The sequence below is a fragment of the Mytilus trossulus genome, chromosome 14 (assembly GCF_036588685.1).
Source record: "Mytilus trossulus isolate FHL-02 chromosome 14, PNRI_Mtr1.1.1.hap1, whole genome shotgun sequence".
Lineage (NCBI taxonomy): Eukaryota > Metazoa > Mollusca > Bivalvia > Mytilida > Mytilidae > Mytilus > Mytilus trossulus.
Window position 1 is genome coordinate 64,558,042 of NC_086386.1, and position 14,628 is coordinate 64,572,669.

General features: G+C 30.0%; 1 protein-coding gene across 2 annotated transcripts in view; it reads right to left on the reverse strand.

Annotated features, from left to right (window-relative positions):
* Positions 1 to 6,560: 6,560 nt before the first annotated feature.
* The window catches only part of LOC134696230 (dachshund homolog 1-like), a 59,457-nt gene continuing 51,389 nt past the window's right edge, over positions 6,561 to 14,628 (reverse strand). For both annotated transcript variants that reach the window (XM_063557910.1, XM_063557911.1), the window contains exons 7-10: positions 10,683 to 10,766; positions 10,159 to 10,305; positions 9,252 to 9,320; positions 6,561 to 8,788 (exon numbers count right to left, since the gene is read on the reverse strand). In XM_063557910.1, the coding sequence (XP_063413980.1) occupies positions 8,679 to 8,788; positions 9,252 to 9,320; positions 10,159 to 10,305; positions 10,683 to 10,766 (410 nt within the window). In that variant the 3' untranslated portion in view covers positions 6,561 to 8,678. The remainder of the gene's footprint in view (positions 8,789 to 9,251; positions 9,321 to 10,158; positions 10,306 to 10,682; positions 10,767 to 14,628) is intronic.

Consider the following 14,628-nt stretch of genomic DNA (forward strand, 5'->3'; position numbering starts at 1 on the left):
TATTTATACCATGTAGAAATATTAACAGTGTAAACTAACATGTAGAAGTATTAGTACAAGAATTATATTAAATTTCATCATACTATTTATAACATGTAGAAATGTTAACAGTGTAAACTAACATGTGGAAGTATTAGTACAAGAATTATATTAAATTTCATCATACTATTTATAACATGTAGAAATATTAACAGTGTTGATTAACATGTGGAAGTATTGGTACACATATTATATTAAATTTCATCATACTATTTATAACATGTAAAAATATTAACAGTGTAAACTAACATGTAGAAGTATTAGTACAAGTATTATATTAAATTTCATCATACAATTTATAACATGTAGAAATGTTAACAGTGTAAATTAACATGTGGAGGTATTGGTACATGTATTAAATTAAATTTCATTATATTATTTATAAAATGTAGAACAGTTAACAGTGTTAATTAACATGTGGAAGTAATGATACACGTATTATATTAAATTTCTTCATACTATTTATAACATGTAGAAATGTAAACAGTGTAAATTAACATGTGGAGGTATTGGTACATGTATTAAATTAAATTTCATTATATTATTTATAAAATGTAGAACAGTTAACAGTGTTAATTAACATGTGGAAGTAATGATACACGTATTATATTAAATTTCTTCATACTATTTATAACATGTAGAAATGTAAACAGTGTAAATTGACATGTGGAAGTATTGGTACAAGTATTATATTAAATTTCATCATACTATTTATTAAATGTAGAACTGTTAACAGTGTTAATTATCATGTGGAGGTATTGGTACAAGTATTATATCGAATTGCATAGTTAGTACCTTTTGATAATAGAAGAAATGTTAACTGTGATAAATAACATGTGGAAATATTGGTACAAGTATTATATCATTTGTTCATGGTACTGTTCATAATTAACAGTGATAATTATCTTGGGAAAATATTGGTTCAAGTATAATAATGTTATATTTCTATTGTAGCATTGATAATATGTGTTGTATTGGAACATATATATAATTATACTCCACTGTGCAACCATTGATTACACTGATGAACATGTGTAAAGAAATAAAAAAGCCAGTCTTCTCTCTGTTGATACTCATGTTTTGGTCTCAGACTGTTAATTACACCAAGTCCGTTGTATGTGTACTGATCGCTAATTTAGTCACGGGAGCATGTTATTATATTAGTTTTATCTTGGACTATTATACAATATTAGTACAATAGTCCCAGGTTTTAAAGGACTTAAAGTTTGATTTCATTTACCTCGAGTACTCTTTCTTAGATATGTTCTTATGAATCATGTTCTTTCAATGAGTTTCATAGTTCTTTCTTGTGTTTTGCTGTTACACCACTTTCCCAGAGGAAATTTAGGGCTCGAAAAAAATTAACCTGTCTTATTTTTTGCATCTGTCTAGAGTCAGGAGCTTAAAATGCATTTGTTTTTGTTTGATAACTGTCAAATGTCGCAGTTTGGCTTATTGTTTTAACATTTATCACGCCACTCTTTTTCTTTCTTTATGTAATTGTTTCTTATTTGGTCAGGCACGAAGGATTTAAAAACAACATACTATACGATATCGTTATGCTGATTGTTGAAGGCTTTCAGGCAAGGTTGTTTCTTAAGACGGTCTAAGATATAATCAATATATATATATATATATATATCTTTGTTTCACGTCTCTTTTGCATCTGGAAACTTTGGTATACTCAATCTTCAGCTATGGCCTAAAAAAAAATATGATGATTTTTTCATAAAATTAATGTGCATGAGAGCAATTAGTCTCAAAATAGTTATTTGGAAGATATTTACTTGGCTAGCGTTAAAGATCGCTTGGGTACATGTAAAATGAGCCCTGGACAAAACGAGTTCCTATCTATACCGAAAGTTAAATCATGGTACTCCGAAAGGGTAACCATTTCCTTTTTCACATGCAAGTTACAACTCATATTAATTTTCGCAATAGAGGGAATATCATAAAGAGATGAATATCTATACATTATATGTATCTTAGTTGTTCAACAGTTTTATACAGCAGATGAAATGATTAAATTATTAATCGGAGACAGCAAGTGCATATTTTTGGTGAAATGATGTTAAAAAATAGACATCAGTTATAACGTGATTAGTGTCAGTCTAATAATCTATTTGTAAAACATGAAAACTGACGGGTTACTGTAGCTGTGTTGATATCAGGAAACAAATTTATAATAAATAAACATACCTCATCATTAAGTCTTTTATTTGATACTGCTTTGTATAGTGAAGGTTCGATTTCGACTTCACTCTCGGTCTTTTGCTTTGTTTCATCTGCTCTCAGACGTTTGCTTTAGGTATTTAGATTTTTTTTAAAGAATTATTATGTTTCATCATAACTTGATTTTCAGTTTATAAGTTATGCAAATGAAATTGAATAAACGGGTTGCAGTATATGCACTATACAGAACACTGTTCCAGGTAAGGGTGATGGTTGGTATACATTTAAACGTTTAAACCCGCTTCATTTGTTTGCAACTGTCCCAAGTTAGGAACCTGGTGTTCAGGGGTTGTCATTTCTTGATGTGGTTTTATAAGTGTTTCTTGTTTCTCGTTTTCTTGTTTGAATGTTTTAATGTCATTTTAGTGGCCCTTAATAGTTTGCCGTTCGATGTGAGTCAATGCTTCGTGTAGAAAACCGTACTCATAGTTTGCTTTTACAAATTGTGACTTTGATGGAGAGTTGTCTCATAAGCCCTCAAACCCGGCACATCTTCTTATACCATATAATTCAATCTCACTAAAATTTTGATCAATCGATACTCGCTTACTCATATGAATATAACGAAATCAGCTATCCATATATTTTAATTAGGGTGAGACAAATGTGACCTTCGATGATTTTAGCTGTTCTGTCACGTTAAACCCATTTTGATATTATTTTTAAATAAAACGTGTGTTTGGTATTTAGCTTTTCGAATTGTTTGTCTCAGTAGAGGACCACGAAGGATGTTTAACGACGACGAAGGCAGTATACAACGTACAAAGTTCGATGGAGTTGCGATGGTGGATGGAGGATTTGATTTTGAGACAAAGATATCTGGAAACGAGTTTATTACTGGCACTATTATATTTAATTTTACAGCCAGTCCTGTAGAGGTCAATCAAATGCTAAAAAAATCTTAATTAATAGTTAAAGAAAAATATTAAATATAACACTTCCCTATCATCTACATGAAGATAACACAAAACAATACTCGTCAGATGGAGAATACTTTTCTTTCAAGGATCGTTTCTTCCTTTTGTCATTAAAATGATGAATAATTTTACAAGCAAAAACATAGCTAGAAATGCACTTCATCTCAACAAACCGTGGCACAGCGGACGTGTGGCCGTTAATATTCCCCTGATGTGTGCCAGTAAAGTTACTACACGTGGCCAAACTATTATAGTGATTTATTTTCCACAATTTCTTTTACATTTGTGTTTTATTATACAGATCTGGTGTTAGAAATATTTGAAATTGTCACTTTTGAAATCATCCAAAACGAGGTCAGTTAAGGTGGTCCAAACAGAGATGGAGTCGCACCAAACCGACCCTAGGCATGTGTTCTTAGTTTTGTATGCTAATTGGAAGATATGTTTCAGCGTTTAACATTTATATAATAAACGAGGATCAAAAATCAGTTATATCTTTTGAAGAGAACAAGAAACATGCTTCAGAAGTACAAAAGACTTATTTATAAACATTTAATTAGATTTGTTTGCCAGATGTAACAGGATGCAGAAGAATTAAATATTTTGTTGATTTTGTCACCAATGTAAATATATTCTCAAAATATTAGAATTGAAAGTTTTTAATTTGGTATCTAAAAAGTAAAAACACAAAAATACCGAACTCCGAGGAAAATTCAAAAAGGAAAATCCAAAATCAAAAGTCCAAACACATCAAACGAATGGATAACAACTGTCATATTCCTGACTTGGTACAGGCATTTTCTAATGTAGAAAATGGTGGATTGAACCTGGTTTTATAGCTAGCTAAACCTCTCACTTGTATGACAGTCGCATCAAATTCCATTACATTGTCAACGATGTATGAACAAAACAAACATACTCAAAGAGTAAAAATGTCAAAAATAGGGGTACAGCAGTCAATATTGTGTTATCATCTTAATATCACTATAAAAACAACAAATGTAACGAAGAATCACAAAAAGGCATACATCAAATTTAACATACTCATTTTGCTTTTCTTGTACCACTTAATTTATGTATATAAAGTCTACCCGTAAAGGAAAGAAGGTTATCATTGCTGGTGTAAAAATGCGCGTTTGAAATTCGTACAGGTAGACATAAAAATAATTTTGTCGTTAAAAGTATGAACAAAACAAACATACTTGCATCACTATAAAAACAACAAATGTAACGAAGAATCACAAAAAGGCATACATCAAATTTAACATACTCATTTTGCTTTTCTTGTAATCGACGGAACAAAATTGTAATTTTATAATATACCTAAAGCAGTTCCTTTGTTTCCCTTTTATAGTTGATGTGTTTCCTCGGTTTAAGTTTGTAACCCGGATTTGTTTTCTCTCAATCAATATATGACTTTTGAACAGCGGTATGCTACTGGTGCCATTATTCAGAAATAACTTTGTGTTTTTAAGAATACATTCTTTTTGTACACGTCCAAAGCTCATACAGAGCCTAACATGCAATGTTTGTCGTTGACTGCTGTTTGGACTTTTTGTTGTTCTTTCCTTTTTTTTTTTTTATTTAAGCATGGATGTAATATTTGAATATAACTTCCATGATATAATTCAGTACATTATAGTTTTCTCTTTCAGACCACAAGACTGACTGGGGAAGACACATGTGGTCGATTTTCGTCTTTGTCCGACCGGCAGTTAAAACTCTTGTCAAATTTTGCCAAGTAGCGATTGCTATTCACTCTCCATATCATAAGAACACTTTCAACAACTAAGAGGCCGGGTCCTTGTGTGACCTGTTGCCTAACTAAATACCTGAGTGGCAGTTCAATTGCCCGGCCGTCATCCTGTAAATTATTTTTCTTGTCCTGAATTTTATGAAACATTTGACACTGGACATAACGTAGACAACATCAATTATTCAAAATTTAAAAACATCACAAGACCACTAGAAATGTCACTATTTATACATGTTGTTCTTCGCATCTTTGTTCTTTGCATGGTCTTTGGTGTTTATATGTATCATGGGCAATCATGCCACATCTTATTATAATTGTGTTACATTTGGTCATGCTCGGGGGATTAAACAACATAGTATACAGTATCGAGAATATTAAAAGACAGTTGACCTTCACAGTTTTGGGTAATGTTTAGACATAATGTTCAGTGACACATTTTTTTTATGCAAACGTAATTCTTGATTGATACATTGTAGCTTCTTTTAATGTCTAGTGACAAATATTTTTAGCTGACCTTATACTGGATTAATTTATTGGTGGTTGTTAAATGTCCAGTGACAAATATTTCATTCAATCCTTTTTTCTGGACTGATGATTTATTATGTTTGTTTAATGTCCAGCTACAAATATTTCAAGCATGTCTTATTCTTGACTAAATTATGGCTGGTTGTTTAATGTCCACTGGCATGTATTTCAAGAAATCTTTTTTTCCTGATGATATATAATGGCTTGTTTTATGTCCAGTGCCAAATATTTCAAGCAAGCCTTATTCTGAATTAATTTATGATTGGTTGTTTAATGTCCAGTTACAAATATTTTCCTTCAATCTTTTTCTGGACTGTTTTATTTCAATTCTTTTCCTAGACTGATCATCTTTAGTGGTTTGTTTAATGTCCAGTGACAAATATTTTTAAAGCATGTCTTATTCTGGATTAATTTATTGTTTGTTGTTTAATGTCCAGTGAAAAATATTTCATGCAACCCTTAAAGTTTTCTTGGCTGATGATTTATAGTGGCTTGTTTTATTTCCAGTGACAAATTATTCATGCAAACCTTATTATGGATTGATGTATTGTGAATTGTTTGATGCCCAGTGACAAGTATTTCTTTAATGCATTACTCTGGATTGATTTGTTGTTGCTTTCTTAAATTTCAGTGACAAATATGTCATGCATATCTTATTTAGAATGTCAGCGTAGTGTACTTTTGTAAATAATGAAAGTATATGTATTTCTTCAATTGATAGGCAAATATATTTAACTATTAATAAGTAATGTGTATTTTATCTAAATAAATACACACACTTTGTGCAAGAAGTGATCTCTATTTAACACAATACCAAGATTATCTTCTGTGTCCAGTGACAAATATTAAATATAAGTCTTGTTCTGGATTGATTGGTTAATGTTCAGTGACAAATATTTCATGGAAGAGGTATCTGGATTGATATATTGTGGCTTGTTTAATTCCAGTGACAAATATTCCATGAATGCCTCATTTTTTAATGATATATTGTAACATGTTTAGTGTCCAGTGACAAGTATTGTATGCAAACCTTTGTAAGGATCGATGTTTTATAATGTCAGCTAACTGTACTTTTGTAAATAAAAAGTAAATGTATTTCTTAAATTTATTGGCATATATTTAACAATTAATAAGGAATGTGTATTTTATCTACATATAAATACACACACTTTTTGTAAGGAGTTATCTCCCTTTTACACAATACAAAGATTATCTCCCGTAGAGAGTTGTCTTTCTTGACATTAAAACTGCCAGGCAACTGTTCTTTTTACTCATACAATTATTTAAGTCAAACATTTGACAAATTCAGAATAATAATGATAAAAAATTGGTCTTTCTCATACAACAGCTAAAACAACGCTTCCTTTAAAAATTAAGGTTCTTCTTATTTTAGAATAATTATTAAAGCTATTCTAAAAAAAATATATTCACACTTTCATCCTTTAAATATGGGAGATATGTACTATATATGAATATAAAGTTATTTTCATCCTTTAAGTGTGCCAGTATCCAGTAGCTGTGTTATTTGTGAAAATGGATGATAAAACCTTAGCATTCAATTCATTGGTACAGCTGATTTTCAGGAATTTCAATTTCTTTAGGGATGTACATCATAGAAAAGTGTACTGGCATGGTGATGTAGGAAAAAATTGACTTCATTTTCAAAGGGTTAAATTCTTCTGGCCTTGTTAGGATTATCTCTGGTTTTGTTAACAATTATCAGGTTTTATAGGTGTATCTCATGTTTTGTAAACTATTTTCCCTAGTTTTATTTTGTGTCTCATTAAGGATTGTTACTGGTTTTCTTCATGATTATATCCACAAAGATGTTGTTTTCAATTTTCGGTAAAAATAAAGTCTGATCAATGAAAATCAAAGTGGACATTTAAATGTATGGAAATATATTTAGCTATTCAAAGACCCCTTCCTTCATAAAAGAGACATTAAGGTCAAGTGCATGACCACTGTCCTTAGTATAAAGCTAGTTAAACCTACATATTTAAAACATGGCATAATGTCTATTAAAAATGGGACAAATTACAAAAAATACATAAAACATTTCTCCACTTACAAAGGTATATTGCACTATTATTCTTTATGTACAAAACATCGACCTAATTCCATATGTATATCATTCTACTTTCATTTTCATCATCCTACTTTCACTTTCACATTTTCACAGAATTCAGTAAAACAAACTGAAACAACAATTCATGTTCATCAAATCAAAGAACAAACATAGTTTTGGTGAAACTAAATTTTAAGATCAAACACTGTGACTGTTCTAAACTTATCTTTAATGAACTGACATCTCATAAAACTAAAACTTGAATGGCATAGTGAAATTCTACTAAGGATTTTTAATTGAATATAGAAATACAAAGAACTTTTACAGTGTAAGTTAAGTACATTTGAAAAAACCCCTCAGAACTTGTATAGAAGATCATCTAACATCTAAAAAAGTCTAAATAATGTGATAAATACAACTAGCAATATTATCTGTGTTTCATGAATAAGCTTATTACAAGTTGTTGTTTTACTCCCTGTATCATTTCACAATATATTAATGATATTTTCATAAGACATGTACTTAATGTGTATCATAATGGTCTACATAAATTATTTGATTAAGCTGCTGCATTATGCATCAGTTAAAAATCAAGGACAAGGTTTAGGAAATCCCATTATTCCAAAATCTATTTTAATAACATCAAAATGAGACCAGAAATACACTTTTTCTTACAAAAACACTGAAAATAATTTCTAGCTCCATCATTCAACATTATCAGTTAATGCCATCAAAGTTGGTATAAAGTAACTAAACATAAAAACATAGGTAAATTACCCAAACTATTGTAATGTCTAGCTTGAGATCGTAAGTATTGCTATTTAAAGAATAATTTAGCTCATTCAGAAAAGATTTCATACAAATACTGTTGTGTCTGTTACAAGTGTCCCAAAATTCATCTCTTCTAGTGAATACAAAAACATACACTTAATTTAAATTAACATGTTTACAAATGTTCGTCTTCACACAACCTTGAGTCCTTTGCTCTTACAATCTTAAACTGTGACGTTTCACTGAGTATACTTCTGTTACATGGGGTCAATATCCAGTACAACATCTAAATTCAACGGTCCCTGTGAAGTTTGATTTTACACTGAGTTTATAAAATCTTCAGCACCCATTGTCAACGTTTATAAAATAGTCACTGTACTTCCGTACTTTTTGCCATTGGAAGGTATGGATAGCGGTTGGGATTTCCGGCATGAGACAAGAAACTCTCAAATAATGGTCGTGAACTTCTGTCTTGTGATTCTGAAATGAAAATATTAATAATTTACTAACCATAATCACATAAAACACTTAGAATGCAGGATAATGCTCTAGAAAAATATAGGCAAACAAAAACCAGTGGTTAAATTCTTCAACAACATTAAGGCAATGAGACAGGGGTAAAATTTACGATATTTCTATGACCTTTTTTTTGCCATGGAATTGTCAGTTTGAATTCGACTTATGAGTTTGATTATCCCTTTGGTATCATTACCCTCTCTTTTATAGGTAACAAGAATTTAGAGGTCATAGGAATAGGTTGTAATGATTGACTCACATTACAGATTGATTAATGTTTGCTTTATGTCCAGTGGCAAGTGTTTCAAACCTATTCAAGACAATAATGATTGTGTGGATACTGCTGCTCATTAAAAATGATGTCATATATAAAATATTTGATGACTTTTTTGGCACAAAGACAAATTTGAGTTTGATTGCTAAATACCTGTGACATGTTTGGATTCTGAATCAGAATTACTGCTGTCTTTGTCTGTATCTCTCTCTGTTGTAGAGTCTGAAACACAAAGTATACAATTCTTATATTTGTGTTCTTAAACATAGATTGTATCTATAGTGACATAGTCTTTAACATATAGTATATCTATAGTGACATAGTCTTTAACATAGATTATATCTATAGTGACATAGTCTTTAACATATATTATATCTATAGTGACATAGTCTTTATCATAGATTATATCTATAGTGACATAGTCTTTAACATAGATTATATCTATAGTGACATAGTCTTTAACATATATTATATCTATAGTGACATAGTCTTTATCATAGATTATATCTATAGTGACATAGTCTTTAACATAGATTATATCTATAGTGACATAGTCTTTATCATAGATTATATCTATAGTGACATAGTCTTTAACATAGATTATATCTATAGTGACATAGTCTTTAACATATATTATATCTATAGTGACATAGTCTTTATCATAGATTATATCTATAGTGACATAGTCTTTATCATAGATTATATCTATAGTGACATAGTCTTTATCATAGATTATATCTATAGTGACATAGTCTTTAACATAGATTATATCTATAGTGACATAGTCTTTATCATAGATTATATCTATAGTGACATAGTCTTTATCATAGATTACACACTGCTAATATTCTTATTGGTTTTAACATCATGTTAATGTCCGTTAAGTATCACTCATTTCTTTTTTATCCCTATATCCATGTAAACTCTTATTTTATGTGAAGACAAAAAAAAAGAGAAAATTCACAAATAAAGCAGTTCAAGTTGAAAAAAATTACAAATGCCTAGCTTATACTAAGTTTATGATATATTTAGTTATATACAAATATAAGGTACTACTAACCACTGCCATGAAAATGTTTAACAGACTGAGGACTAGCTACTGTTTCTTGGACTGCTTTTACTGTTTCTGTTGTTGTGGGGTTTTCTAATCTTTCTTGTACCCTTTTTCTGGCTCTTCTTTCCTTCTTTAGTCTTCGTATCAGAATGCCTAAAAAAATACAAAGCATAAAATTGTCAAACTATTTAAGTTTCTTCATTAATGTATCAACGGCAAGCAACAATTATTAAAGTGAAGCAAAATACACCAAAGTTGAAACAAACTTACAATAGCAAGGCAAAAAACAAAAAAATAACCAAGAGAAAAACACACAAAACATTGAGCAACACAAAACCCACCACACACTGGTGGTAAATGAGAGCATACATAAAATGAGACCCCCCCTAAACCACCACTATGCTATGAGAATACTGCTTCATATATTTAACTATTATTTGAAATAGAAAAAAAAACACATTTTAAAGATTAAACTTGAATTGATCTATAATAATTTTTAAGTTACTCAATTTATTAACTAAGTATATTACCTTTTGATTTCTTCTCTTCATCCAATTGTTTCTCTACTCCTTCTCTTACTTCTCTCTCTCTTAATAATTCCATTTTCAACTCAGCTGAAAAAATAAAAATCAGCAATATTAAAATTTATGCTCAACTTCAAATCTGTTTATAAAAATTCTGAAGCATCTTTGATAGTGTATATTACATATAATGTCACAGTCCTTGTTTCTGTTCTTTTAGACTAAATATGTAAATTAATAGTTGAATGCTAATTTGATTATATAAGTAATACCATAAGTATAACATATGTTCTCACAGTCCAAGGTATGAGGTAGAAAACAGAAGTAGAAAAATGTTTTTCATTACAAAATTTGAAATCAAATATGATGCAATTTTATAGTATATTGCAATTTGTATTTCAAAATTCATATCATTAGTCTTTTTCAACCCAACAATTTAGAACCCTCTATCTATTCATTAAGCACACCTATATTCTGTGTACTGCATGACATCTGCAGCAATTATAGCATGCATACAAAACATCATACTAAAACATTATTTTATATGCTTGAAAAATTATATCTGGTCATGAAACAAAAACGGAGGAAATTGATATTGTAAATACATCAGAATAAAAATCAAAAGATCCTAGACAATATTGTCTTTCCACTTTGTCATAGATACATCAAGATTAAGACAGACAAGAAATGACTTGTGTCAAGAAATCCAACAAAAATATGATTTGTATCCTCAAATCAGTCGTTGAATTCATAACTTGTAGTCGAGATCTTAGAAATGGAATGTCATCATAAATTCCACAAATCTGTGTAAGACTGGTTCATCAATATGGATATTATTTCCTCGTTATGTCGTTATATTTCCAAATCCTTATATTTATATCCCTGTCTGGAGCTCAGTGTGTCGGCCTTCATTACATTTAATATACAAATCCCAGTATTTATTTAAATCAGTTTTTTTTCCATTCCCTTTGATAATTAGGAAAAGAGGAATAGTCTTGTTTGGGAAAATGATTTTATCACACTAAATTCAATTTTAAGTAATCACAAATCCAAAAATTGAAGTTTGTATTTTGCTAGTTTTGAAGCCAGTTTTTAGAATTTCACACAAATGAAAAAATCAGATCTTGAAACATTTACAAGGTGCTAGAAATTAGTTTTATATTGTCCAAGACTGAATATGTCCCTTCAGTTTTCATTCTATTTGATCTTGTGGCATTTTTGTTTGTTTAAATGAAACATTAATAGCTTTACATGATTAAATGATTCACTCGAAGCATAAGAACTGTGACTATACTGTAAGATATTCATTTTTTTATGCAATAAAAATCTGAAAAATGTACTTTGAACTGCCAATCTTTCCTCCATATGAATGTGAGAGGTGGAATGCTAGGTTGTTTTGTGGCTACCCCTGGCTTACATATATTTTGTGCTTATTCAATTCTCTAATAAGATGTTATGATGTGAGAGGAAGCATATTGTGACAGTTGCATGAAAGCAGCCAGACAGGAGTTATGGGGGTGGGGTGGAATGTAAGGTCATCTTGTGGCGCCCCCTGGATTACCTATAATTTGTGATTATTCAATACTCGGCTGAGATGTTTGTAATGATGTCATCAGGAGTTGAACATCGTGTGACAGTCACATGAAAGCAGCCAGACAGGAGTTAATTTACATTTATCTATCCATAGTTAAACTTATTCAGTTTATTACAAATATATCTATAGCAGTCTGTTAAAAACAGGAATTCATTTGGAAAGAGACAATCAATTCCTTTAACATGTCCATTTTATTTCCTGGTGATAAATAGTCAGATATAATCCTGGTCATTTCAAAAACATAAAAAGAAAGAAAACAAGGAGATTTGATTGTCTAAGGTCCATAAAGAAAGGTATAAAATGTTCAGATGTGGGGTTATAGCTAATGGAATTGTGTCTGTATTCAGTAGTAATTACAAATAAAATAATGGCTTCTAATCTTTACAATGTATATTTCTAATTTCCATTTGAAAATTATAATGTCTATAAGCATTCTTGTATTTTTTTATTTCTGTTATAAATTTTACACAAGTTTATTTAGAGAAACAGGAGAAAGATTTTGTTCATATTTGGTATCAAACTAACTATGGTAATAAAATTTAGCAACATTTTTCTCAGTCAGTACATAGAAGCCATGTGAAATAAAAACCTTGCTTTACAAGAAACTTTAAAACAGCCTAGTTATAAGGAGATTGAAAAATATTTTAGCTATGCCAAAAACAGCTTAACATAACTACAGCCCACTAAAAGCATCTGTGATGTTTAAGGTATAAAAACCTTTGAACCATAATTTACCATAGTATATATTTTGTTTACGACAGGATTTGAAAAGTCTCACTATACAAATCCTTGTTCAGAACTTGGCATATTAATACATTAATTTCAACTTAATTTTTTTAATGCAAACAAGCAAAGAGAAAAACAATGTAACATTAACCATTATTCCAGCAAATGCAACAGATACAAAACAAGTTTATACAAAGTAATTATAAATTCTATAAACCCGTATAAATCATTTACAGATTGAATATTATTTTCTTCTCATTCGTCTCATGAGATTGTCAATTTCCGGCTTTTACTATCGTTTATCCAATACATAACATTTATTTTCACGATTCAGAGGGATTTGTGGTGTGCAGTTAACAAAACCATAGACCTTTGCTTCATTTGCTATGATATCTTATGGACAAAACTATTAGAAATATCATATAAGAACTCCGTTGAGAATTGCACTTTTTTAATTTTCATTTAGTGAAAGACAATGTTATTACTCCATCAGATCATTAAATCATTCGACGATTGCCATTTCATTTATGATTAAAATAGGGATGTATACGATTGTAAAATGGAGATCATACAATGTAATTATTTTACAGAAATTGTTCGCCATAATGTCATGCATCTTGTCAATGTAAAATCATCAAAATTAAATGACATCTAATATTACTTCTTTGGCTTACACACGGATGTTAAAACATAATAAGTCTCCTGTGTTATTATCAGATCGTTTACCAGACTTTTAATTCTCAGATTTTTTCAAAACAAATTACGTTTTATATTGAAATAATCTCCCAACAGGTAGATAAACTACTCTAGAGGGAATTTCCAATTACTCCAAGAAAACAATATTCATCTCTTTGTTCATTTCTATATTCTTTTGTCTTGTCATAGATTTCAACTTCAGGTATTTGCTTTGTTTAAACTTTTTTTCTATGTAAGAGATCAACAAAATCCAAGTGTCACATAAAGATGATTAAAAAAACATTGAAACCAAGTTCTGTTTATTGGTAAGGACTTTGGAACTTTCATCTTCAATCATATTTTTTGTTGGCCTACCAGCAATCCAATGAAATACACAATACAATAAATGGTGGTTCAAATATCTACTATCACAGTTCATAATTTTGAAGGGTTAAATAATGGGGTAACATTGGTAAAAATTTGCCTAATTCCTTAAATGAAAGGTGATTGAATTTGATCAAATAAGAACTTGGACTGGCTAGATAATCATGAGTGCAAAACAAGAGAAACATCATATACTTTTAGGTCCAGTCAAATGGGTCATGGCTGTATCTCATCTGCACCTGAACAACTGCCATTAAAATAATATCCTTTTACAGAATACAAAATATCAATTGGTTTATCTTATTGTTGGAACGAAAAAATGAAAGAAGATTTTATCATCATTTAGGATTAAATCTGAATAAGAAGAACAGCAGGCTGGCCTAAAGGTGTCCTAGCTTCTAATCAGTAAGATGACCATTTCTCAGATGTCCAATGAAAGTCAGTTTCATCAATTGTAAGCAGACTGAAATGTTTATCTAAGTGTCTTTTTTAAATACGAATAAAGTGAAAATTGTAGAAACATTATAATAATTCAGTTTTATCATCAGTTGGAAGTACGACCACCCATCTTTTCAA